Source organism: Haliotis asinina, chromosome 3 (genome assembly GCF_037392515.1).
Source record: "Haliotis asinina isolate JCU_RB_2024 chromosome 3, JCU_Hal_asi_v2, whole genome shotgun sequence".
Taxonomy (NCBI): Eukaryota; Metazoa; Mollusca; class Gastropoda; order Lepetellida; family Haliotidae; genus Haliotis; species Haliotis asinina.
Genome location: NC_090282.1, coordinates 83,827,428 through 83,855,424, shown reverse-complemented (window position 1 = coordinate 83,855,424; position 27,997 = coordinate 83,827,428). Strand labels below are relative to the sequence as shown.

Genomic DNA, 27,997 nt, shown 5'->3' with positions numbered 1-27,997 from the left:
ATAGTCGAGGCTAATGCTCGAATCTCGTGTGGGTTGTAAGATGACTTGTGTGGAAGATTCTGTGCGACGTAAGCCACCAGGATGGTGTGCCGTAACCATAAGGCTACTGTGTTCCTGGTGACTTCATCATGGAAAAACTGGGGTGACACTAACAATGGGTCCTGTGGCTTCAGGGCTCAGAATTTCTCAAACATAGCCCACTTGTCATCATAGAGTGACTGAGTGAAAGCTCTGTGTGCCCAGGTGATGATCTTTGCCACTAGAGTACCCCTTGGCCCTCAAAATCTTTTGCAGATGGTCCAGGCGCATAGATGAAACGCACCGGATCCAGGTGCAGTGTCCAACTGTGGGGATGGCTTAGCAACTGGTCCCACTCTGGAAGCTGAATAGTTAAAATGTCTCTCGATGCAACATATACTGGTTGGTGATAGACGAAGAGGGCAAGATAAGGCTTCTGCCATGAAGTTGCAGGCTCCTGGTATGTGAGATACTTTCATTTGGAGAATCAGACTCTCACTCTGCTAGAACGTTCCTCGACCAGCTGCCTCTGTGCATCCTGATCTCTAGCGCTGGTGACAGTAGTGGCGCCTCTAGGTGCTCCATATGCCGATGCGCCCATCTCATCAAGCCCGGCACTCCTGCTGAGTGAGATGCGCTCACAGGCGCCGGCGCCGGCACCGGTAAACGGATGCACTCCTCCCTCGGCGTCGCTGCAAAGTCTGGGACCAATGGTGGACCACTAGCAGTAGGCCAACATCATCGAACGGATAGGTACTAGCAATGATCGTAGAGTCCGTTGACAAGTCCACCCAACTCCAAGCCTGGGTAGTTGGCAATAGTGTCAGTATTGGCATCGTCGTCGGTATCGGCGTTGGCATCAACATTGGCATCAGCAAAGGTGTCAGCATCTGCATCAGTGTCAGCTCCACTCTCGCCGAAGCATCAGAAGCCGCCCCAGGCTTCTCTAGCGCTGGCTGCAACTCGAGTGTACAAGGCACTGACAATCTGGATCCTGATGAGGATGGAGGCAAACGGGACATCTTGCGTAACATCTGAGTTTTCCTCCTCCTAACCACAGCCAGGAAAACTTTAAACTCTGCACTTGTCAAAGTCATACACACCACACAACGCTGCTCAAGGGTGCACGACACTGTAGCACAATCCGGACACCAGGAGTGAGGATCTTTGCCAGATTTCAGGCTTTTACACACCACGCACAAGTGTGGTGTCATACACAGTATTGTAATAAAAAGAAAATATAAACGTGATAAGGATAAATGAAAAACACCCCCTACCGCGTAATGGACTGCTCCACTCGCACATACAACGGCTGCTTTGCAAATAAGTGAAATGGCTGCCCCTCCGATAGGGACAGCAAAAATACACTAGATACAGTAACATGTGACAAAAAATTGAAACACAAAAGCTTAAATACGGTGGAAGAAATATCAACAAAAACAAAGCCACCAACAAACAAAACCGATCCAGGTAAAATTACGGAGGCAACAACGAAAATAGGAGACACATGACCGTGTCTCATACGAGGTAGCTGACAAGTGTACAACAGCAAATTTATATGCTATACTCGACACAAAGATTGAAACATATTAACTACCCAAACACCGAGAACTTAAAAAAGGAATCAGTGTAAAAGCGTAGTAAATCAAAATTTATTAGCTGAAAAAAAAGATAGCAACCCAAACACGTCTAGATAAGACGAAGTAAAAGTGAAGTTCTTGTGGTGTCTGCGCACATGCGCAGTGGGGTGATCCAGATACTTCCATATTATGATAGTCATCGATTGCGAGATAACCATTCAAGATTGAATAGCAATGCAACTCCGTCAGATCTCCTACTAAATGAAGCTTGAGGTAATATGCTATAGACCTTATGGTAAGGTAAGTAAAAAATATGTCTTCACTCAATCTTTTTTGTCTATCTGACCCTGTTTGTATTCCTTGTATTTATAATAACATATATTCTTTATAAATGAATATATACTTTTGCCTATGAGTATATTAGAATTGATAAAAATTTACTTGAATCTTTTCAACAAAATGTCTAATGAAATCTGACCTCAATAAACAACAAAATGATCCTAGATCTAACTTTTTCAATGAGGACTGAACGTTCCTTATTGACAAAAACACTGCTGTGCCTATAGCTGCCTCACCCCAGCCTTGGATGTTTCGAAGATCTTGACGACGAGGGACAGGTCTGTCTTGGCCTTGGTGATGATGTAGTCATGGAGCAGTGTGTTGTACGAGCCAGCTTCACGGCGTTCACACTGCTTCAGGAAAGGGACCATCCAGCGACGCAGGTTCTTCACGTACATCTCTTCTGAAGACTGCAAACATGAGAAACAAACATAAGAAGGACTTCAAATATCAACATAGGTCAGAGGGATTTACAACCGATATAAATCTGTAAATCCCTCACTCTCAAAATCCAATAAACAAAAACAAACAGTAGTGAGGTGTCTACCCAATGGAAGTTTATGCTCTCCCAAGGAGCCTGTAAACAATTAATTGTGTTGTCAAACTTTCCAAGCATACTACTACTCAAGAGGAACTCTGCCAAGTTGACACAACCTGACAGTGGATCATAACATCATCATCTAATAATCACAACAGAAATTAACCCAAGCTCTCTTGGAAGCAGTTGACTATCCCTGTTCAGTGAATCCAGAGTCTCACCTTACCTTGGACATGATGAGCTCTAGTTTGTCGTAGTCTGCCATTTGTTGCAGATCCTTGAAAGTGAGGTTGTCGTCCACGCCACACTCGTACACCAACATCTCCATAGTAAGAAGATCATCAAGCAAGTCATACAGTCCCTGCAAGTAGCATGTCAGGTGACACAGAAATGTGGATGTACCAAAATATAAGATCACTTAGGTAAGTTTATGATGAACACCTTCAAATGTAGTATTCCATGCCAAAATGCCAAGAAGTGATGATGATGATGATGATGATGATGATGATGATGATGACGACGACGACGACAATGACGACTTACCTCAACCCTGTTCTGTATGGCCAGTTTCACAAGGTCAAGAGCATTGTCCACCAGCCGTGACATGCGCTCTATTTCACAGGCACGGTCCATGTACCAGTCAGACAGCAGGTACTTGCTTGGCTCATCAGTCCTGCAAGCCATATTACCAGGTCATTACCATGGATACAAGTAATTACAGGTAACATCACACCTAATCAACTCCCTTTCCCTGCATTACATAAACAGGATCAAAAACTAAAATGTGATATGTTGTCATGTTAGTAATTGCTACCTGTATTTCTCCAGCTCAGGTCTGTCTTCATACAGGAATGCTCCCAAGTCAACCTGTGATGGGTCAATGGCAGCTCTGCAAAACATGGAGAAATGACAAGAAGTTCATGGAATGGAATCCTTCTTCAGCTAGTATTAAACTATTCAATAAAAGACTAAATCCAAAACATCTGCATGGCTGAAACTGTCAGAAATATGTGGATCACAGACTTGACAGGTGTAAAATTCTACAATACTCTAATTTCAAAATTTCAAAATTCTAATACTTTATAATCTGTGTATGATATTGAGGAGAGGTTCTTACCTGCACACCTCTCTTTCACTCCAGTCTGGCTCACCACGCCAGCTGATCTGCTCCCACTTCTGTGCATCCTCTGTGTTCCTGTGGAGCATACACATCACATCAGTTTACATCACTTGTCATGTTAATGCCAATATTTTCCTACCATCTGATAGCGATATACTACATGGGTTATGATAATGTCTTAACTACCTGTCTGGCGAGTCTAACTTGCACATACAGTTCAGTTTGTCCATGGATGTCAATTGTCATATTGCTTGAGGAATATCACATCCCAGGCCGGTCACACCTTAACTGATTCTGTTTGCACTTATTCGATAGCTTTCTGGAACGGCAACTTATTTGATAGCTTTCTGGAACGGCAACTTATTCGATAGCTTTCTGGAACGGCAACTTATTCGATAGCTTTCTGGAACGGCAACTTATTTGATAGCTTTCTGGAACGGCAACTTATTCGATAGCTTTCTGGAACAGCAACTTATTCGATAGCTTTCTGGAACGGCAACTTATTCGATAGCTTTCTGGAACGGCAACAATAGTCAAAACACAGTAGATGTAACTGTCAGATTTTGTCAGAAACAAGACATTGTCACTTGGGAACCAGTAATGATGAATGTTTTGCATGTGTGACCCAGTGTTTGCCCTTAAAACTGTAGGTCCAAAGTACCCGAAACCATAAAAAAGCGTGGGTCCTTAACAGAATGTCTAGGTCCGATATTTTAATATGGATTAATACTCTTAATAATTGAGGTTGAAAAAGCTGTCTTCCATAAGGACAAGCAGAAAACAAGACTGTGGGTCCGAGTGGTTTGCAGTTGGAAAACTCCAATGTGCTACTCCGTGAAGGTCAGAGAACCAGATCCACATTGTGTCCAGCATAAGTCACTTGGGGGCAGCACTGATGCTATACACTGCCCCCAACATAAGTCACTTGGGGGCAGCTCTGATGCTATACACTGCCTCCAGCATAAGTCACTTGGGGGCAGCACTGATGCTATACATTGCCTCTCAACATAAGTCACTTGGGGGCAGCACTGATGCTATACACTGAATCCAGCATAAGTCACTTGGGGGCAGCACTGATGCTATACATTGCCTCTCAACATAAGTCACTTGGGGGCAGCACTGATGCTACACACTGCCCCCAACATAAGTCACTTGGGGGCAGCTCTGATGCTATACATTGCCTCTCAACATAAGTCACTTGGGGGCAGCACTGATGCTATACACTGAATCCAGCATAAGTCACTTGGGGGCAGCACTGATGCTATACATTGCCTCTCAACATAAGTCAGTTGGGGGCAGTTCTGATGCTATACATTGCCTCTCAACATAAGTCACTTGGGGGCAGCACTGATGCTATACACTGCCCCCAACATAAGTCACTTGGGGGCAGCACTGATGCTATACATTGCCTCTCAACATAAGTCACTTGGGGGCAGCACTGATGCTATACACTGAATCCAGCATAAGTCACTTGGGGGCAGCACTGATGCTATACACTGTCTCCAGCATAAGTCACTTGGGGGCAGCTCTGATGCTATACACTGCCTCCAGCATAAGTCACTTGGGGGCAGCACTGATGCTATACATTGCCTCTCAACATAAGTCACTTGGGGGCAGCACTGATGCTATACACTGAATCCAGCATAAGTCACTTGGGGGCAGCACTGATGCTATACATTGCCTCTCAACATAAGTCACTTGGGGGCAGCACTGATGCTACACACTGCCCCCAACATAAGTCACTTGGGGGAAGCTCTGATGCTATACATTGCCTCTCAACATAAGTCACTTGGGGGCAGCACTGATGCTATACACTGAATCCAGCATAAGTCACTTGGGGGCAGCACTGATGCTATACATTGCCTCTCAACATAAGTCAGTTGGGGGCAGTTCTGATGCTATACATTGCCTCTCAACATAAGTCACTTGGGGGCAGCACTGATGCTATACACTGCCCCCAACATAAGTCACTTGGGGGCAGCACTGATGCTATACATTGCCTCTCAACATAAGTCACTTGGGGGCAGCACTGATGCTATACACTGAATCCAGCATAAGTCACTTGGGGGCAGCACTGATGCTATACACTGTCTCCAGCATAAGTCACTTGGGGGCAGCACTGATGCTAAACATTGCCTCTCAACATAAGTCACTTGGGGGCAGCACTGATGCTATACATTGCCTCTCAACATAAGTCACTTGGGGGCAGCTCTGATGCTATACACTGAATCCAGCATAAGTCACTTGGGGGCAGCTCTGATGCTATACACTGAATCCAGCATAAGTCACTTGGGGGCAGCACTGATGCTATACACTGAATCCAACATAAGTCACTTGGAGGCAGCACTGATGCTAAACATTGCCTCTCAACATAAGTCACTTGGGGGCAGCACTGATGCTATACATTGCCTCTCAACATAAGTCACTTGGGGGCAGCTCTGATGCTATACACTGAATCCAGCATAAGTCACTTGGGGGCAGCACTGATGCTATACACTGAATCCAGCATAAGTCACTGGGAGGCAGCACTGATGCTAAACATTGCCTCTCAACATAAGTCACTTGGGGGCAGCACTGATGCTATACATTGCCTCTCAACATAAGTCACTTGGGGGCAGCTCTGATGCTATACACTGAATCCAGCATAACTCACTTGGGGGCAGCACTGATGCTATACACTGTCTCCAGCATAAGTCACTTGGGGGCAGCACTGATGCTATACACTGTCTCCAGCATAAGTCACTTGGGGGCAGCTCTGATGCTATACACTGAATCCAGCATAAGTCACTTGGAGGCAGCACTGATGCTATACATTGCCTCTCAACAAAAGTCACTTGGGGGCAGCTCTGATGCTATACACTGAATCCAGCATAAGTCACTTGGGGGCAGCACTGATGCTATGCACTGCCTCCAGCATAAGTCACTTGGAGGCAGCACTGATGCTATACATGCTTCCAACATAAATCATTTAGAGGCATCACTACTGCTATACACTGCCTCCAGCATAAGTCACTTGGGGGCAGCACTGATGCTATACACTGCCCCCAACATAAGTCACTTGGGGGCAGCACTGATGCTATACATTGCCTCTCAACATAAGTCACTTGGGGGCAGCACTGATGCTAAACATTGCCTCTCAACATAAGTCACTTGGGGGCAGCACTGATGCTATACACTGTCTCCAGCATAAGTCACTTGGGGGCAGCACTGATGCTATACATTGCCTCTCAACATAAGTCACTTGGGGGCAGCTCTGATGCTATACACTGAATCCAGCATAACTCACTTGGGGGCAGCACTGATGCTATACACTGTCTCCAGCAAAAGTCACTTGGGGGCAGCTCTGATGCTATACACTGAATCCAGCATAAGTCACTTGGGGGCAGCTCTGATGCTATACACTGAATCCAGCATAAGTCACTTGGAGGCAGCACTGATGCTATACATTGCCTCTCAACATAAGTCACTTGGGGGCAGCTCTGATGCTATACACTGAATCCAGCATAAGTCACTTGGGGGCAGCACTGATGCTATGCACTGCCTCCAGCATAAGTCACTTGGAGGCAGCACTGATGCTATACATGCTTCCAACATAAGTCATTTAGAGGCATCACTACTGCTATACACTGCCTCCAGCATAAGTCACTTGGGGGCAGCACTGATGCTATACACTGCCCCCAACATAAGTCACTTGGGGGCAGCACTGATGCTATACATTGCCTCTCAACATAAGTCACTTGGGGGCAGCACTGATGCTAAACATTGCCTCTCAACATAAGTCACTTGGGGGCAGCACTGATGCTATACACTGTCTCCAGCATAAGTCACTTGGGGGCAGCACTGATGCTATACACTGTCTCCAGCATAAGTCACTTGGGGGCAGCTCTGATGTTATACACTGAATCCAGCATAAGTCACTTGGGGGCAGCACTGATGCTATACACTGAATCCAGCATAAGTCACTTGGGGGCAGCACTGATGCTATACATTGCCTCTCAACATAAGTCACTTGGGGGCAGCGCTGATGCTATACACTGAATCCAGCATAAGTCACTTGGGGGCAGCACTGATGCTATACACTGTCTCCAGCATAAGTCACTTGGAGGCAGCACTGATGCTATACATGCTTCCAACATAAGTCATTTAGAGGCATCACTACTGCTATACACTGCCTCCAGCATAAGTCACTTGGGGGCAGCACTGATGCTATACACTGCCCCCAACATAAGTCACTTGGGGGCAGCACTGATGCTATACATTGCCTCTCAACATAAGTCACTTGGGGGCAGCACTGATGCTATACATTGCCTCTCAACATAAGTCACTTGGGGGCAGCACTGATGCTATACACTGTCTCCAGCATAAGTCACTTGGGGGCAGCACTGATGCTATACACTGCCTCCAGCATAAGTCACTTGGGGGCAGCACTGATGCTATACATTGCCTCTCAACATAAGTCACTTGGGGGCAGCACTGATGCTATACACTGAATCCAGCATAAGTCACTTGGGGGCAGCACTGATGCTATACACTGTCTCCAGCATAAGTCACTTGGGGGCAGCTCTGATGCTATACACTGAATCCAGCATAAGTCACTTGGGGGCAGCACTGATGCTATACACTGCCTCCAGCATAAGTCACTTGGGGGCAGCACTGATGCTATACATTGCCTCTCAACATAAGTCACTTGGGGGCAGCACTGATGCTATACACTGAATCCAGCATAAGTCACTTGGGGGCAGCACTGATGCTATACACTGTCTCCAGCATAAGTCACTTGGGGGCAGCACTGATGCTATACACTGCCCCCAACATAAGTCACTTGGGGGCAGCACTGATGCTATACACTGCCTCCAGCATAAGTCACTTGGGGGCAGCACTGATGCTATACATTGCCTCTCAACATAAGTCACTTGGGGGCAGCTCTGATGCTATACACTGAATCCAGCATAAGTCACTTGGGGGCAGCACTGATGCTATACACTGTCTCCAGCATAAGTCACTTGGGGGCAGCTCTGATGCTATACACTGAATCCAGCATAAGTCACTTGGGGGCAGCACTGATGCTATACACTGCCTCCAGCATAAGTCACTTGGGGGCAGCACTGATGCTATACATTGCCTCTCAACATAAGTCACTTGGGGGCAGCACTGATGCTATACACTGAATCCAGCATAAGTCACTTGGGGGCAGCACTGATGCTATACACTGTCTCCAGCATAAGTCACTTGGGGGCAGCACTGATGCTATACACTGCCTCCAACATAAGTCACTTGGGGGCAGCACTGATGCTATACATTGCCTCTCAACATAAGTCACTTGGGGGCAGCACTGATGCTATACATTGCCTCTCAACATAAGTCACTTGGGGGCAGCACTGATGCTACACACTGCCCCCAACATAAGTCACTTGGGGGCAGCACTGATGCTATACATTGCCTCTCAACATAAGTCACTTGGGGGCAGCTCTGATGCTATACACTGTCTCCAGCATAAGTCACTTGGGGGCAGCACTGATGCTATACACTGTCTCCAGCATAAGTCACTTGGGGGCAGCTCTGATGCTATACACTGAATCCAGCATAAGTCACTTGGGGGCAGCACTGATGCTATACACTGCCTCCAGCATAAGTCACTTGGGGGCAGCACTGATGCTATACATTGCCTCTCAACATAAGTCACTTGGGGGCAGCACTGATGCTATACACTGAATCCAGCATAAGTCACTTGGGGGCAGCACTGATGCTATACACTGTCTCCAGCATAAGTCACTTGGGGGCAGCACTGATGCTATACACTGCCTCCAACATAAGTCACTTGGGGGCAGCACTGATGCTATACATTGCCTCTCAACATAAGTCACTTGGGGGCAGCTCTGATGCTATACACTGAATCCAGCATAAGTCACTTGGGGGCAGCACTGATGCTATACATTGCCTCTCAACATAAGTCACTTGGGGGCAGCTCTGATGCTATACACTGAATCCAGCATAAGTCACTTGGGGGCAGCACTGATGCTATGCACTGCCTCCAGCATAAGTCACTTGGAGGCAGCACTGATGCTATACATGCTTCCAACATAAGTCATTTAGAGGCATCACTACTGCTATACACTGCCTCCAGCATAAGTCACTTGGGGGCAGCACTGATGCTATACACTGCCCCCAACATAAGTCACTTGGGGGCAGCACTGATGCTATACACTGCCCCCAACATAAGTCACTTGGGGGCAGCACTGATGCTATACACTGCCTCCAGCATAAGTCACTTGGGGGCAGCACTGATGCTATACATTGCCTCTCAACATAAGTCACTTGGGGGCAGCACTGATGCTATACATTGCCTCTCAACATAAGTCACTTGGGGGCAGCACTGATGCTATACACTGAATCCAGCATAAGTCACTTGGGGGCAGCACTGATGCTATACACTGTCTCCAGCATAAGTCACTTGGGGGCAGCTCTGATGCTATACACTGAATCCAGCATAAGTCACTTGGGGGCAGCACTGATGCTATACACTGCCTCCAGCATAAGTCACTTGGGGGCAGCACTGATGCTATACATTGCCTCTCAACATAAGTCACTTGGGGGCAGCACTGATGCTATACACTGAATCCAGCATAAGTCACTTGGGGGCAGCACTGATGCTATACACTGTCTCCAGCATAAGTCACTTGGGGGCAGCACTGATGCTATACACTGCCCCCAACATAAGTCACTTGGGGGCAGCACTGATGCTATACATTGCCTCTCAACATAAGTCACTTGGGGGCAGCTCTGATGCTATACACTGTCTCCAGCATAAGTCACTTGGGGGCAGCACTGATGCTATACACTGTCTCCAGCATAAGTCACTTGGGGGCAGCTCTGATGCTATACACTGAATCCAGCATAAGTCACTTGGGGGCAGCACTGATGCTATACACTGCCTCCAGCATAAGTCACTTGGGGGCAGCACTGATGCTATACATTGCCTCTCAACATAAGTCACTTGGGGGCAGCACTGATGCTATACACTGAATCCAGCATAAGTCACTTGGGGGCAGCACTGATGCTATACACTGTCTCCAGCATAAGTCACTTGGGGGCAGCACTGATGCTATACACTGCCTCCAACATAAGTCACTTGGGGGCAGCACTGATGCTATACATTGCCTCTCAACATAAGTCACTTGGGGGCAGCTCTGATGCTATACACTGAATCCAGCATAAGTCACTTGGGGGCAGCACTGATGCTATACATTGCCTCTCAACATAAGTCACTTGGGGGCAGCTCTGATGCTATACACTGAATCCAGCATAAGTCACTTGGGGGCAGCACTGATGCTATGCACTGCCTCCAGCATAAGTCACTTGGAGGCAGCACTGATGCTATACATGCTTCCAACATAAGTCATTTAGAGGCATCACTACTGCTATACACTGCCTCCAGCATAAGTCACTTGGGGGCAGCACTGATGCTATACACTGCCCCCAACATAAGTCACTTGGGGGCAGCACTGATGCTATACACTGCCCCCAACATAAGTCACTTGGGGGCAGCACTGATGCTATACACTGCCTCCAGCATAAGTCACTTGGGGGCAGCACTGATGCTATACATTGCCTCTCAACATAAGTCACTTGGGGGCAGCACTGATGCTATACATTGCCTCTCAACATAAGTCACTTGGGGGCAGCACTGATGCTATACACTGAATCCAGCATAAGTCACTTGGGGGCAGCACTGATGCTATACACTGTCTCCAGCATAAGTCACTTGGGGGCAGCTCTGATGCTATACACTGAATCCAGCATAAGTCACTTGGGGGCAGCACTGATGCTATACACTGCCTCCAGCATAAGTCACTTGGGGGCAGCACTGATGCTATACATTGCCTCTCAACATAAGTCACTTGGGGGCAGCACTGATGCTATACACTGAATCCAGCATAAGTCACTTGGGGGCAGCACTGATGCTATACACTGTCTCCAGCATAAGTCACTTGGGGGCAGCACTGATGCTATACACTGCCCCCAACATAAGTCACTTGGGGGCAGCACTGATGCTATACACTGCCTCCAGCATAAGTCACTTGGGGGCAGCACTGATGCTATACATTGCCTCTCAACATAAGTCACTTGGGGGCAGCACTGATGCTATACACTGAATCCAGCATAAGTCACTTGGGGGCAGCACTGATGCTATACACTGTCTCCAGCATAAGTCACTTGGGGGCAGCTCTGATGCTATACACTGAATCCAGCATAAGTCACTTGGGGGCAGCACTGATGCTATACACTGCCTCCAGCATAAGTCACTTGGGGGCAGCACTGATGCTATACATTGCCTCTCAACATAAGTCACTTGGGGGCAGCACTGATGCTATACACTGAATCCAGCATAAGTCACTTGGGGGCAGCACTGATGCTATACACTGTCTCCAGCATAAGTCACTTGGGGGCAGCACTGATGCTATACACTGCCTCCAACATAAGTCACTTGGGGGCAGCACTGATGCTATACATTGCCTCTCAACATAAGTCACTTGGGGGCAGCACTGATGCTATACATTGCCTCTCAACATAAGTCACTTGGGGGCAGCACTGATGCTACACACTGCCCCCAACATAAGTCACTTGGGGGCAGCACTGATGCTATACATTGCCTCTCAACATAAGTCACTTGGGGGCAGCTCTGATGCTATACACTGTCTCCAGCATAAGTCAATTGGGGGCAGCTCTGATGCTATACACTGAATCCAGCATAAGTCACTTGGAGGCAGCACTGATGCTATACATGCTTCCAACATAAGTCATTTAGAGGCATCACTACTGCTATACACTGCCTCCAGCATAAGTCACATGTGGGACAACACTAATGCTATACGCTGCCTCTCAACAAATTCCATATTCCACTACAGTTTCCTGAAAATCTTTCACCTGCTGGCAATGTAAACACCTGAGTTACTTACGCCATCTCTGGCAGCAGTGTCTTGTACTCCATAGGCGGCGTTGTCTCTGGGAAGTGCGACAGGATTACAAGTCTGTAATCAGAAACATGACAACTCCAAAGAAATGAGTGAGTATGGTTTTAAGTTACTGTTAGCTCTATTCCAGCAACATCATGGTAGGGCACAACAGAATTGGGCTTCGCACACATTGGACCTGTGTGGGGAATTGAACACATGTTTTTGATGTGGTGAGCAAACACATTAACTGGTAGGTTACACCTCATAGCAAGAGTCCAAATACAACAACCAATAACAGTGGCATTAGTCATCAGGAAGACAGGTTGTGCCGTACCTGTGTTTCAGTGTGGACGCTCCATGGTAGGTGAACAAGGCCTCCAAGGCCTCACAGTTGGACATCTGAAACACATGCAGCACTGAAGGCTGTAGGGAAATATTTCACATTTAACCCGAATATCCTCAATCCTTGCAGTTTAGATGATTCAAATGTTGAGAGTTTTATTAAGCTTGTGGCACATGAAAACCACAGTCTCCAAGAATCTTCTTACAACACTGATCCCCATGGGGTCAGTCTACCCTTCAACAGCTCCTATTCTTCTCATCTCTTAGCTAGTAGTTTCCAACTCTAGTTGTTGTTAGTTTCCCTCCAAACACATCTATGATCCATGCATGCTGTGATAAAACTCTTAATTTACCTGTGCATAATTAACAGCAGTTTCCACAATATTTTGTGATCTGAATTCTTTGAAGAACTTGGAATTGAATCGTTCTGCTGCAGCACTTCTACCTCCCATGATATGCTGCAACAGAGTCAAGTCAGACAGTGGAAATGTTAAGTTAAGTCAAGTTCAAGGTCAATCACTTACTTTGGTCATGCTTCTATGAGTATGTATACTACAGAAAAGAAGTAAAGGAAGACCAGATTGTTTTCATATTACTGAAGTTAATGTGCCATAGCATGACACAGTAACTACTTTTACAGGAAGGGATGGAATGTCCTTAATTTCATATTTAAAAGGATACATCCTCATTATATACATCTTCAACTCCATGAATACTCTCTCCCTCTCTCTCTCGTGTGCGCACACACACACACACGCATACACACTACTTAATATTGTTTGAATTTTACAACAGTCTAAAAATGAAAAATTCTGTCAACTGATGCCTTGCAAGTAAACTTGAAAATTATTGCTATAATTTGTGCATTTCCAAACCATACTTATGCCATCTCAGCCCCCCCACCTCCATAACACTCAACAGCCAAGCAGAGATGGAACACAACCAAAGCCCCCACCACAACCCCCTACACCAGCCACACTCTTCCCAGAGAAAGACTACACAAATCATCACACAACCAATCCGAGGACAAGCCGCAGACCCCACAGGAGTCACCAGACCACCCAGACACAGGAGTAGCAGCGACGTGCCCCCGCAGGCAGCACCATAGAGGGTACAAAACTCCAACAACAGGCAACCCCCCCAACTTCGCTGCCAAACACAAGTCAGCACAGAACATGAAACACAACAAGGTTTATACATATTACAAATGCCTATAAGGGAAGAACTTTGCTATGATAAATGAAAGTCAAACATCTTGTCAGTAACCACACTTTCCTTTACACCAAACCAGACAAGTTCTGCAGATAGTTGCATGTTGTGGACATGATCACATTTGCCTAACCATTGCAGGAATTCATCCCCCAAATTCTTAATAATATCACAGCAAGTGACTAATATTATCATTCAGCTCATTACAAAAAGCACAAAGATCACTCTGAGGATATTAAGTCTAAACAAAAATGTGTTAGCAGTCAATATTCGGTTAATTATTCCATACTGAAACCTGCGAGTATTGTGAGTTGTACTGTAAAACTAAGAACACAATTCACTCCAAACCAGTATTGGAAACTGAAGTGCCCTTTTTCCCTGACCTTCAGTTTTTATATCAGAAGATATGAAAGAAACATATACATGTTTATTCTTATTTCCATCAACAAGACCTCAAAAAAATAACTGATCATTAATCATAAATTTTATTTCATTGTCAGGAATATATGTGATGTCTTGTATTACACATTCTCTTTCAGCATATTGAGCCTTAATCTTCAGAATGGTTTCTTACCATATTACCATATTCTTTATCTTGCAATAAAGAAGAGTTAAATTTCCGGAATGTACTGCATTTTTCTTCCATTTCAAAAGAAACAATTAGATCAACCATGGAACAATCACTCCTGTAACTGGCACTTATTTTGGTGTGAGTGATATGAGGATACAGGCCTTACACCAGAGAGAAATCAAGCCTGGCCTGCTTTAAAGGAGATTTTTTACGCCAAGTAAACTTTTTGGTTGGTTTCAGGATTAAAACCTCTGCATATATGTACTAAATTAAAGTCAGCAATCATCTCCAAAACCTTATCTCTAGCCATAGAGCTATTACAGTTTGATAGTTCTGTATGTCAAGAGTGTCATTCATTCAAAACTAAGTTCCACTCTGCTGCAAATATGTACTCTTCATTACCCATAAGAGAAGTCTGTTCCTTTACATTTTCATAGAAACCAGAAGAATTTGAATTTAGACCATAAATGTTCATCACTGTAAATCCTTTTTCTGCCACAGTAATATCTATCAAGATCAAATTACTCATGTCATTAGTAGCAGTGTTGTAGATCCTATAGTCAACATTTTGATTGAACAAGACAGCCACCCCACGTCAGTTGCTATTTCTGGAATTGAAATAACAGTCAAAACCCCACTGAGCTTGAATACTAGTAACTGACTCCTTATCTTCAGCAAAATGGATGTCCTGTAATAGATAAAATGAGTATACCTTTCATCTTAAAAAGATTAAAAACATCTTTCTCTTAGACATATCCTGTAACCCTCTACAATTAACTGAGCAGCAGCTAAAACCTACACTAGTGATTGTCAAACACTTTGAAACTTTGGGGGGTCTGACATGAAAACACAAGGAAAATGTGTACACACATACACATATCTTTCAAACATAACATCGTCCTATCAAACATAATAACTTCAAGCATGACACCATGCAATCAATTCAGCACAAAGCTTCAGAAATATAAAATAAGACAATTTCTGATCTTGAATACAGGTCTACGAGAATAAAGACTATAATTGCTCTAGCAAAATATGCATTCATACTTATTTAAACAATACATGAATTATGATGGACTGGCTGAAACGTACTTGAGATGAGCCTCATATTGATCATCTAAGATCGTCTTGTAGATCAGATTTTGGTCACTTCCAAGGGATCGGCACATTAATCAATATAATCATTAATCCATAGCAATAAACATTTATCGTAGCCTATGCATGGTCCATAAGCAGAGGTGCCAAAGTCGTGTAAATGGTTGCAAGCAGTCCATGCACCTCAACGAGCAACTGAACATGTCTCTCAGCATCGCCATTTCATTTCATCACATGATATGTACTCATGATCAAGTCATATGATCTTCCATCTCCAAATTACAAAACAACACAGTATTCTCCAACATATATTAAGCTGGACTTAAACCATACACTATACTTATAATATTGTCGAAAAATCCAAAGAGGATGTTAAACACAACACATCCAAGTAATTAGATCAAAGAACACATTGTCCATAATAAGATCGTAATGTTTACGAGATAATATCTAGATCAATGCTAATTAAAAAAGTCTTTGGACCAGAAATACACTAAAGTTCACTGACTGTATGTTCCTCATCTTCTCGGATAGATTTTCAATTGCTCTGTCCTTCCTTTCAAACAAATAAAACAATTGACGATCACTGCTCTCTGACCATGGTGTGTAGCCCAAATTTAGTTCTCTGCCCTTCTTCAAACACTGACCTCTCTGCTTTTTCATGTCAAGTGGTAGGTCTGACCATAAACTGATTTTCTGTGTTGATAGCTTTTTCCATTTAGTGAAAGTGTTTTCATCACTATGTCCCGGTCGATCATTCTGACGAACTTGATTTCCAAAGGGGGTTGGCACGTCGCTCAGTGTGTGACGTGGGAGGCAATAAATGTTGACAAAGTGCATATTGTCTACAACATCCCTCTCAAGTCCCAGAGTCTCTTTGAAGATATCTCTGCATTTCATATCAATGTCAGAAGGCCCCATAGAATCAGCAGCTCCATAAACCAACAGGTTCGATTTTCTTGAGTAGATCTCGGCCATGATAAGTTTTTCACGCAGTTGAGAGAGCACCTTTGTCACAAAAGATTCTATGTCAGTTTCTTTGCCTTTGATCCAAATTCAACATTCGATTCAACCTCCACAACTCTCTTGCCACAACATCGCTTTTGACGGAGTCATTTCGTTTACATACTTCAATAGTATATTTCTTGAGCTCCAAGCTGAAAAAGTCCTCAAATCGTCTATACCCAACATGACTGTGCTTGTGTCCTTGTCATTATGCTTGACGTTGATCATGTCCGAAATGGACAAGTCATTTTCCTTTTTGGTAAGAGACATCTGTTGCAGATATGAATAAACCTTTGGTCCAGAAGCATCAGGAGTCTTTGGTTTTTCGGATTGTTTCGTATTACTGTGTTTGCTTCAGATATTTTTTGGTGCTGATTCAAGCATCCTTAGCAGATAGTGGCCATGCCGGAAGTTTTTTAGTTTACTATTTAGTCTGGATTTTACTGTGACATATTTGTATCCCAGTCAACCAGGATATCCTTTAACTCTAGTCATTGAGCCCACTCACCTCGTATGTTCTGAGTCTGTCGATGTACTGGAGAAGTTTAACCCTTGCACGGCACAGTTCCTTCTGCTCCAGGTTCATGCTGTATGCAACACAACTTATCATTACTTCACATTGTCATACAGACTCATCCTTGATAGATTTGTGACATTATATTTAGTTTTTTAAGATAACTGAGGCTTTGAAGATAAAACAAATGGTTCATGTGTAATGACTTTCTAACTGTCATCAAGCGAGGTCGCTGACATGGTTTCAAAATTTCAGAAACAGAAATCTAGAAGATTTCTTAAAGCATTTGTGCAATCTAGAAAATGTTTTACTTTTTCAGATTTCTTTCAAATGTTATTCCTTCGTCAGGATGAATGCATTTTATTTTTTTCATGGACAGGCAAACACTACAAAACAGCACTACACACAACAAATGATATGTTTAAGTTATGTCAATTTCATTAAAAATGCAAACCATTTTAATACTCATGTTTATTAATCTAGCCTTCTGATTGTTGATATGTTGATTAAAAAAGTAACAACAAACAAGGCATCTACAAGAAGTGTGGCCTTATGATACATTTAGTTATGTCCTCCAAGATGTTTGGATCTTTGTATGTCTAACAAGAGTCTGATCATTCACCTTTCAAAGTCCACCTGGTCCAGCATTTCCTTCATCCTCTGCAGCCTCATTTCCTCCTTTCGTCTCTGATCATCTGGGTTGAATTCATCAAAACTCATGTCGTCATACAAGCCTTCCTCAGGGTCACACAGGATGAACCTAACAACAGAGTTATCTCCCATACATAACTGAACACCACAAGTATTCATAACGTGTTCCTCAAGAATAACCACTTAGCTGATAATCACTTAATGTTTATCCAAAAGTTGGTCTGTTGAAATAATGGATGATAATCATACCATTATGTCATACACTGTTAGTGAAATTACAAATTTGACATAGAACTAACTCCCTGACACTCAAGAGCTGCTTCAACCTAGAGGACATGTTATCCTCCATTCCATGAAGCTTTAAGGCTACCTGTAGATATCTTAATTAAATGGTCCTAGACTGCGACTACCTGCCGCCATCCTCCCCGTTGCCGATGGTGATGAGAGCGGGGAGGTCAGTGCCACGCAGCCCATACTGTAGGAGCTCCCACATGGCATCAATGTTGTCGGGAACTCGCTCCAGGCACTCATGCAACACCCATGACCTCTTGCTAATTTTACTCTGAAATATCACATAATGTCTAGTATGTTTTTCTTCTTCTTTGAATGCAAAAAGCAGCAAGGAACAAGACAGTGTCCTTCCACCTGAGATATCAGTCAGCGATTAGTTGAATGACATAAGTGAGTCGTTTTCAAAATATGCCAACATTTAGTTCTCATGTAATAACAAAATGAAATGATTGAATAGTTATTTTTTCATTCTTTAAATAGCATCATATGCTATTGCTCTTTCTAAACATAAGAAAATTAGGCCTTAACTGCAATTATTTTTTTCAAAAATTTGTTGTTTTCTCGAATCACCAAATTTACATTTCTTTCCTGTAACAACACTTTAGATGATGTAACATGTTATAAAAATGATATTTCTAGCAATATTGTGTGACAGACATGAAGATAAGCTTAGATTGTATGTATATCCACATAAATGCTTGAATTTGCATGGATTTCTTTGCTTAAATAGATTTGTATTCATACTTTCTAGAAATCACACATAGAACTAAGTTTCTATTTCGTTTTTTTTCAACAAAAACCTCACCCAAGAAAATATTTCATTACATTAATGGCATTGAAAACACTTATGCTTCTAGATACAATATTTTTAAATCAATATGATTATTTAAAACCTTAAAAAAACACAAAAAATCGCAAAAATTGGACTTTGCAAGTTTCAAATGTTTCATAGTTCAAATGCAATCATGGAAACAAAATTTTGCAATATTGTACATGTCAGTGCAACAGTATTGTTACAGGAAAGATGCTTAATAAATACATGCTCCAAGTCCTAATATTTTAAGTCCTTTCCCCGCAACTCTCACTCAATAGTACATCTGGAACTTGGCTCATCATGGGAACACAGGAAGTGCCAAAGAGCAAGCATACGTTTGGGTATCTTGGCATCAGGGATCATACATTCTTTCAAATTTGAGGCTGTCGTTATGGGAAAGAATAGCTGAGGGACAGCTACAAAACATGTCTTATTTAAAAAAATATGGCATCAAACATCTTTCAATCATTATGTGTGTGAACTACCGGTAAACAGTTCATGCACATGAAATCAGCCCCCAAAGTTAAACTAATTTAGTCAATTTGTATCAACAGATATGAAAAACAAACAACTTAACTGAGGGACAGTGAAAACAGCTCATTTTTAGCCCTTTCAATGACTGCAATAAGAAATCTAAATACATTTATCCACAGTTAAATATGGATATACAAACATAATGCCTTGATTTCCATCTTGGGCTGGAAACTTGCAAAAAATTTGAAGAAATATTGATGTGATTGAGCAGGGTCAAGAATTCCTGCATTTTTTTAAAACGACTCAAATAGTGATAGTCCCTCTGATAAGATTAATCATTAAAAGTTTAAAATCAGCTGAGGTTTGACTGAAATTAGTCAGGCAAATGACTGACTGAGTGAGTTGAGATTTACGCCGCACTTAGCAATATTCCAGCTTTACGGCGGCGGTGTGAAAATAATCAAGTCTGAACCAAGCAATCCAGTGATCAACAACATGAGCATTGATATGCACAGTTGGGAACCAATCACATGAGTCAATAAAGTCAGCGAGCCTGACCACCCGATCCCATTAGTCGCCTGTTACGACAAGCATAGTCGCCGTTTATGGGAAGCATCAGTTGCTGAAGGCCTATTCTACCCTGGGACCTTCACGGGTTGGTAAACGACAGTAGTCATCAGACATGCATTATGCTTTTTCAGCAACACATTCTATGTTAATGGTATGTGATAATACACTGAAAAACATTGAAACTACAATTAATGCCAGCAAATAATACAGTCTGGGTTATACAATCAGTTGTTCATATCATGTTGATGTGGTGATACGCTCCAAACAAATCACTAAGCCTAATATACACATCTGTTTGGTTCTTTCTTCAGACCAACGTAGGACACTGGGGCCCACTTCTAACTCTTCGTCTGTACAAGTCTCTGTGTTCATGGCATCCTGTGAGTTAGGCGAAGGTAGAAACACTTTGCAAGTCATGTGAGTACAAACAGTGGCACTACCTACCAGATAATCCTGTATGGAAGCAACAGACACAGGGGATTTCCTCCACTGTCTCTGATACACCAGGTCACAGTCCAACCCATACGTCCTCGCCAGCGCCAGCGCCTCACCATATTCCTCCGCATCAATCTGGACAAACATCAGTAGTTAGTGACACATGAGTAGGATACATCTTTCATCAAAGTAACGGGGATGAGATACTACTGCACCTCACTTCCATATCTGCATATGTGAGTTAGGGACATAGAGATGGGGGTTTTCAGGTAAAAGTCCAATAAGACATAGCTGTGTTTGTGACTACAGGTTACATATCGGACTGCAGCCCACGTCAAGTACCCTACCTTGTTTGGACAGGCGGGGGCAAAATGTGGAATCATTAAAAACATGCATTTCTTAATCTGAAACATCTAATACTAGTTAGAATATTAACCATGATTGTACAGACAATTACCTACATAATATACCTCTGTGGTCTGGGGAGTTTAGTTACAACAGTAATCATTATGATAAGAACATGTTACTGTACTTAGCTGTTGTTGTTATACCTTGTGAGCATACAGTTCCTCAGGTGTCGTAGATTTCAAACAGATCAACTTGTAAATGCGAGTGACCAACCTGAAACACGAAACAGGACACGTAAATGTTTTGATCAAAATTTAACAAAGTAACGATGCCAATTGACAGACAGCAGATGTTAGTGGTAATATTATCTTGATAACAAGTCGTGTGTGGTTGACAGCAAACAGCACTTCTGTCAAAAACACAGGCTTTATGAACATGATGCACTGAGGATGTTACAGATTTCCTGGTCGGATGAAATATCTGGTGTCCTCTGTCTGATTCCACACAATGATGGCCTGATAGGGCTCATTCTCCTGACGGAATGACAGAGACAGTATTCATGAAAACTAATGTTTTCATGTTTTCCATCTCTGTTAAAACACACCAATGAGTTAGATAAAAATTATACTGCTGTCGAAAATGGTAAAAGAAACCTGTTTTTTAACATTTATCTCTACAATTTAGACAAACCTGTAGAGGTTTCCGATTCTTTGAAGAGAATCGTCCTTGGGGTACATATATGCATTTTCTGCTGCCGGAAAATGTCACGTGACGTAAACAGATCCACCTGTAATGATCCGTACAACTGGGAGATAACTCCGAATATCTGCCGATTGAGCATCCACTCATGCGGGGCCAGGATCCGGCGAGAGAGAGCGTCTGCTCGCACGTTCTCCAGTCCCGGGAGATAAACCGGAATCACCTGACAGTCGTACTTGTCACACCAGAAAAGGAAATCCCATGTTTCCCGAAGGAGCACTTGGGACACAGTGCCGCCTTGCTTCAGGATGTAAGTCATGGCCGTCTGGTTGTCCATCTGAAGACGAACCACCTGGCCCCTGACATGATCCAGAAAGCGCTCGAATACCAACCACACAGCTCTCAGTTTCAAGACATTGATGTGAAGAATGGCTTCAGCTTCAGACCAGCGTCCGGACACTTACAGACTGCCCAGAACACCTCCCCAGCCCGTGAGGGACGCATCGGTTTGAACTGTAAGAGCTGGCATCGGGAGCTCCAAAGGGACCCCCTTGGAAAGATTCCTGACAGGTCCACCAATGAAGGTGAGGAGACAACCACCCGGGAACTGTGAGACACTTCTCGAGATCCTCTGAGTGAGCCCACAGACACGCCAAAGCTTGATGTATGGGGAGCATCCTCAACCGCGCCTGCCATACCACAGAGACAGTCGCCGCCATGTGACCCAGGAGCCGAAGCCAAGTTCGCGCAAGGGCATGCGGCTGTGAGAGGAAGGAAGACACCATCTCCCGTGCTCTGCTGACGCGGTTGGGGGACAAAGACACTAGACCCTGATGTGTTGTGAACCTCGCCCCAAGAAAGACCAAGTCCTGGGTGGGTACCAGGTCGGATTTCTTGAGGCTGATGATTCACCCCAATCGAACTAGAATCTCTATCACTGCATGAGTAGAGTCTAGACTCGCTGGCTGAGATAGCACACTGAGCAGCCAGTCGTCCAGGTAAGGGTGACCTGGCCAGAGTAGCCAGCACTATCATCAGTTTGGTGAGCACCCTTGGGGCCATGGAGATGCCGAAGGGGAGGACCATGAACTGGTAACACACTCCATCGTAAGAGAACTGGAGGAACTGCTTGAACAACGGGTGTATTGGCAAATGCAGATACGCTTCCTTGATGACGATCAACGAGATTACCTGTTCCTCGCCTGGGGTTACACACTCTATTGCGGACATGTCCAGCAAAGCCTGAACCTTGTCCCACAGAATACCCGCCTTGATCGGACAGAACAACACCGGAGTGCATCTTATGCCGATAAACTCTGGTGGGCCTTGCTTCCACAGTGGTAGATGGCCGACGTACACCATGGACAGCTTCCAAGGATTTCGCATTGCCTTCTCCCATTCCGGTAGGAGGACGGAGAGGCAACCATGCACTGGGACATGAGGCAAGAGGGCGTAAGTAGTCCTGTGCAGCACCAGAGCCGACTGAGACTGCCGTGCAGGGGCAGACCCCCTGTGCCCATGTAAAGGCTGCTGACAGCTGGAAGAAGAGGTGCGCTCTTTCCCCTTGCCCAAAAACGTCGCCCCTGCCCAAAACAGAAGGGCCAGCAAGGTCTGCTGTGTTGCTGCCAAGTAACGAGACATCGACAGCCACAGCTTGCGCATCCCCATGACTGCGCACATCACCGTAGATGCCACTGATCTCAACGAGTTGTGCATCAGGTGGGCCTGCACTTCCGACAGCTGACGTAAGACAACTACATTCGGGGAGACGTCCCCAGAGTACTCTCCCGCCTCCAGGGCCAACACCTGAAATGAGGAGAGGTAAGCTGCATGGACCACCACCCGCACTTGCTGCATGGCATTCCAACAGACCTCCTCATAGGTCCGGTATGCCTGCCGTATGGGGGTGCCCGACTGGGCAAAAGGTGGAACTAAACGCCCTTGCTTGGCAGCTGGAGCTGCACCGGAGCTGCACCCTGAGGGCGACCGAAGGGAACACACACTCATCCACAACTGGTACTAGGAACAGAGAAGCGCCGAACAAGCTCTGGTAAATCAAAGCGGAGGCATGTCCCAGCAAGGACGGGATCCATCACATCCCGCACCAAGGAAGGGAGAATACAAAGCGCTGCGTCTGCGAGGGTTGCCTAGGAGCAAACGCCTCACCCGGCAGGTGGAACTCAGCCAAGCCTGGGCGATAGCCTGTTTGATACGATGACACACCTCTCTCAAACCCGAGGAAAAGTGGAAAGCTCCCTCGGGCTCCTCAACCTCCCCGATGTCCATAGCCTCGATCTCCGAACCCGAGGCTGTGGTGGAATCCTCTCGAAAAGAGGACACACACCGGGACCGCGTGGACAATCGAACCATAGCGGGAGGAAGCACAGACAGAACCCGAGCCATCTGCTCTCATGGGGACGGGTGGCACAGCGACCTCATTGCCATCCACAGTCTAATCTATTGTTTTCAGCAGCTAGTCATATATTTCAAAGTTTTGCCCGATTTTATGAGTAAACATGCTTTTTGGGATATCCTCTTACGCCTCCCACTGAATGCCCAGTTAGGCCGAAGATAGTTATTTCGACATACCCTATTTGCAGTTGTGTAATTTTGAGGGATACAGAGTACCAATCTTGAATAGTTTTCTCCTATTTCCGACAGTAGTTTAATATGTTCATAGATAATGGCTAATCAATTACTGACACACCCAAGTCATGCCACATTCAAAAACTTAAGAATCGTGATGTTAACTAACTTGGGTTTCTTCCTTGGAGGCTGAAACCGCTCGCTGTCAGTGAGGTAGTAGAGCACCTGCTTTGTGATGCGGGCTGACCTGCTGTACCACGTGGAATCTTCATCGTCACTGTCATCACCATCATCACCTTCATCAGCTATCAACTTCTTCCTTGGGAAGCGATGTTCACACTGGGTACAACAGAGCAGGGTAACAGTAGAATCTTAACTAATGCTATAGTCACCTTCATTAAGAGCAAGTTGGAGCACTAAGGAAAGATAACAAGATATTTAAGAACATCTTCTTTATAATAAAAGAAGCGCCGCTCCTTATATTGTTGCCCTCCCTTAATATGGTCTCAACTTTACTTGAACTAATTAGATGTCTGGGAGAGTCTGGGTGCCTTACCTCGATGCCGAGGAATCCTCCCTGGTAACTCTCACTGACACGCGGGGATGGCTCGAACCACTCAGGGGATTTGCCCAGGTAGTTGTGTAGGGTGTTCACTGCACACACCATCACAGCACCAGTACATCTCGCCAAGATCAGCGCCTTCACAAAAACAGCATCAGATTGTAATGATCCTGGCTACACAGAATAACTGACAAGAATCTAAAAAAAAATGGATCTACTGTGATCCAACTAACAGATGAGACAGAGATAACAAGAGGACTCTTACCTCATTTGACCAGAAGTTGACGTCAAGTAGTTTCTTGTGAGGTATCAGATCTGTATCAGAGAGTGCAGTTGTGAACAGGGGGATCTAACATTGAACAGTTTTGTATATCAGATGTCAGATTATTGTCTGTGGAATGCTGTCAAAAGTGCTGGATCCACATTACTAATCACACTAATCTGACATAACTGTGACAACATTTGTTAAATGCTTCAGTTCTTCACTAAACCCTGGTAAGGGACTTGGTACAGGAATGTAGCTAATTTGTACAATTACAATACATGGTAACATGACATTCCATGCTGGAGTACATTAATCTAGCCATGTGACTGTTTACACAGTCAGACATTACTAAGGAGCAAGTAGCCACTTCAGCACATATGTTCAAAGATATTGATAGTCATGTGCAAAGAGATACGATCATTAAAATATGTCCTACCTTTAATTCTTTTCCTCTTTTGAGGATTTTCAGCAAGTTTGGGACAGACCTCATCATACCCAGGCTGCAATGAATTGTCAACATTCAATTCGCAAAACCATCACAATATAAAACCACTTCAATCGTTCACAAAGACATTCAGCGTTCAGAGGTGAAATCAAGGTATTCAAGACTGTTATTCCTTTGATAAGTAGGTCTGTTCCATGTCACTAGTATCTGACCTGGTCCTCCAGTGTCCATGCGATCTTGTGGCGGAGCGACGGCAGGTGCCACACGGACAGCTTGCCTGACAGGTGCAGCACAACCAGGGTGTCCCCGGCAGGTGACACGCACATCTTGTAAACACCATCCTGGAAAGCAGAAACTGATATATCTCCACATCTGTTCATGTTAATCTGTGTTAAAAACAATGGGTATCTATTATCATATTTGCTGTGATTTATAGTGAAGTGACTTCTTCATTTTATCATTAGCGTTGTCAGACAAGTAACTATTCTTTTAATAGTTACTGCTACACAGTTTATCAGCTTATATGGGATCCCAATAACTTGCATCCACACCTGGATGTAGAACACAGACAGAAATAAAGTCTTACCACAAACCCTCCCTTCCAGGCGGACAGTTGAGGCAGACGCAGCATGCTCAGTATTGACATTCCCTTGTGGGCCTGAAATAAGTCATCAAATGGTACAGATGTACAAAACCTGGACAGGATAGCAATATTCTATTCCACCCACTGCCTGAAAAGAAGACAAACCAGTGGCTAATAACATGAGCACCAACAAATTGCAGTTTTCATTAGCTGATTCTCACAATCACAATCTACTGTTAACAAACGGGGCAAAGCTTAGTTTGGGGGGACATTGTATAAATCATTTCTTATAATCTGGATTAGAAAATCCAGTGTTGGTTTCCATCCAGACTGTTTAACCAATTAAGTGTAACAAAAAGAAAACCATCTCAACTTCACCTACACTCACTGCTCATACCTGTGTCATCCCGGTATCATAGTCGGTGATCAGTTTGTAATGAGGCATGTCCGACAACAACCGCCACGCTGTGATCCCCTCACTGGTTGCCTCAGTTGCCGCTGACGATGGCTCTCCACCCTGGCCACACCCACCAACCAACAACATCTTATGTTTGGAGAGATAGACCACTGAGCTGATGCCGAGTGGGTAATGTCCACTGAAGACAAAGCTGTGGCGAGATTTATAGCCCTTGTCTCGACTGACATAGTAGCTCTTCAGACGACCATGGTAGTTGATAACCAGCAGTTCTGCTGACCTGGAGCAGAGAACAATAGAGTATAGAGTTGCATCCACCTGACAGCCGGACCCAGATATAGGTGTTACCTGCAAACATCAAACCTTAACTACGGTCACATGAAACAACATCAGTGGGCATTCTGGGTAAGTTTATAGCTCCCCGAGTCTCAAAATCAGTTTGATAATGGTACTCTATGATCTGTGTATAATGTTGGATATGTTACCATTTGTTGTCTGGGTGTTGGTGATCCGTGAATATGAGGGCCGCCACGGCACAGCTCAGGTCATGGGGGGTGTTCTCTGTCGTTTCCTGTAATGAAGCGGGCACTGATCATTATGCCACAAAGCAGCCACAAGTTCAGCATACTCAAGTTCAAGATCTTTCACTGTAGCATGTCTTTCATCATGGTTAGACTATTTGTGGGATAAACCTCATATAACCCTTGACTTCTAAAAAATGCCTGACATAAGCTTTTACTCACTTTGTTGAAATAGACTACATTTCAAGATGAAAGTAGGGACTATGGCAATTGTGTCAACTGTTTATGTTGATTCATCTTCACTGACTTAAATTACCCTAATATCTTTCATAAATAAAACATGTGTCCCTAAAAATTAGTCTCTACAAAGTACAAGAGGGTACAAATGAAGCTGTGTCTGGAGATACTCACACCAGGGATTGTGAAGAGCAGTGACCCCATGATATCAAACACATCAACGGCTCCACAGCTCCGTGAGCAGGCCAGCATGGTGTTGTCTGGGCTCCATACCACACAACGCCACTGGGGGCATGGGTCACGCTGGAAGGAACCACGCCCCACTGTGGACTCATACCCATCTCGGTGTGATCTGTTGACAGGGGTTATTTTCATGACTACTAAAGAGACTGAAACATAGTTTTGGTCTTGTCCTCCAAAGCATGTTTGGTCACATTAACACTACAGCAACTGTAATGAGTGTTCCTGTGTAAAACCACAGAGGCACAGTCAAGTTAAATCAGCTGTTGATAAAAAATAAGGATGGAAGTCAAAATCAAACTAAACAAATGCTGACAGAGATACCAAAACAAAAATTAGTGCAAGTTTTGATAAGCATAACACAACATTAGAGCAATCACTGAATGAGAACCATATGTAAACTAGCCTTGTCAGTGTTCATCATTGTGTCATGTCGCTCGTCATAATCAATGTTATGTCAATGTTTGTCAGCATTAATCATGGAGTGATGTCAATGTCTGTCAGTGTAAATCATTGTGTCATGTCAAGGTTTGTCAGTGTTGATCATAGTGTCATCAATGCTTGTCAGTGTTCATC

At 44.2% G+C, this 27,997-nt stretch overlaps 1 protein-coding gene across 1 annotated transcript in view; it reads right to left on the bottom strand.

Moving 5' to 3' along the window:
* Positions 1–27,997, bottom strand: part of LOC137278619 (NBAS subunit of NRZ tethering complex-like) — a 58,410-nt gene that overhangs the window by 23,730 nt on the left and 6,683 nt on the right. The window contains exons 6-27 of the mRNA XM_067811094.1: positions 27,356–27,533; positions 26,909–26,994; positions 26,406–26,703; positions 26,012–26,083; positions 25,638–25,766; positions 25,417–25,480; positions 24,981–25,030; positions 24,710–24,853; positions 24,323–24,492; positions 21,072–21,141; positions 20,530–20,655; positions 18,347–18,498; positions 17,908–18,045; positions 17,280–17,358; positions 13,245–13,349; positions 12,884–12,948; positions 12,553–12,624; positions 3,593–3,670; positions 3,290–3,364; positions 3,019–3,148; positions 2,702–2,836; positions 2,174–2,347 (exon numbers count right to left, since the gene is read on the bottom strand). Coding sequence (XP_067667195.1) covers positions 2,174–2,347; positions 2,702–2,836; positions 3,019–3,148; positions 3,290–3,364; positions 3,593–3,670; positions 12,553–12,624; positions 12,884–12,948; positions 13,245–13,349; positions 17,280–17,358; positions 17,908–18,045; positions 18,347–18,498; positions 20,530–20,655; positions 21,072–21,141; positions 24,323–24,492; positions 24,710–24,853; positions 24,981–25,030; positions 25,417–25,480; positions 25,638–25,766; positions 26,012–26,083; positions 26,406–26,703; positions 26,909–26,994; positions 27,356–27,533 — 2,590 coding nt within the window. The remainder of the gene's footprint in view (positions 1–2,173; positions 2,348–2,701; positions 2,837–3,018; positions 3,149–3,289; positions 3,365–3,592; positions 3,671–12,552; positions 12,625–12,883; positions 12,949–13,244; positions 13,350–17,279; positions 17,359–17,907; positions 18,046–18,346; positions 18,499–20,529; positions 20,656–21,071; positions 21,142–24,322; positions 24,493–24,709; positions 24,854–24,980; positions 25,031–25,416; positions 25,481–25,637; positions 25,767–26,011; positions 26,084–26,405; positions 26,704–26,908; positions 26,995–27,355; positions 27,534–27,997) is intronic.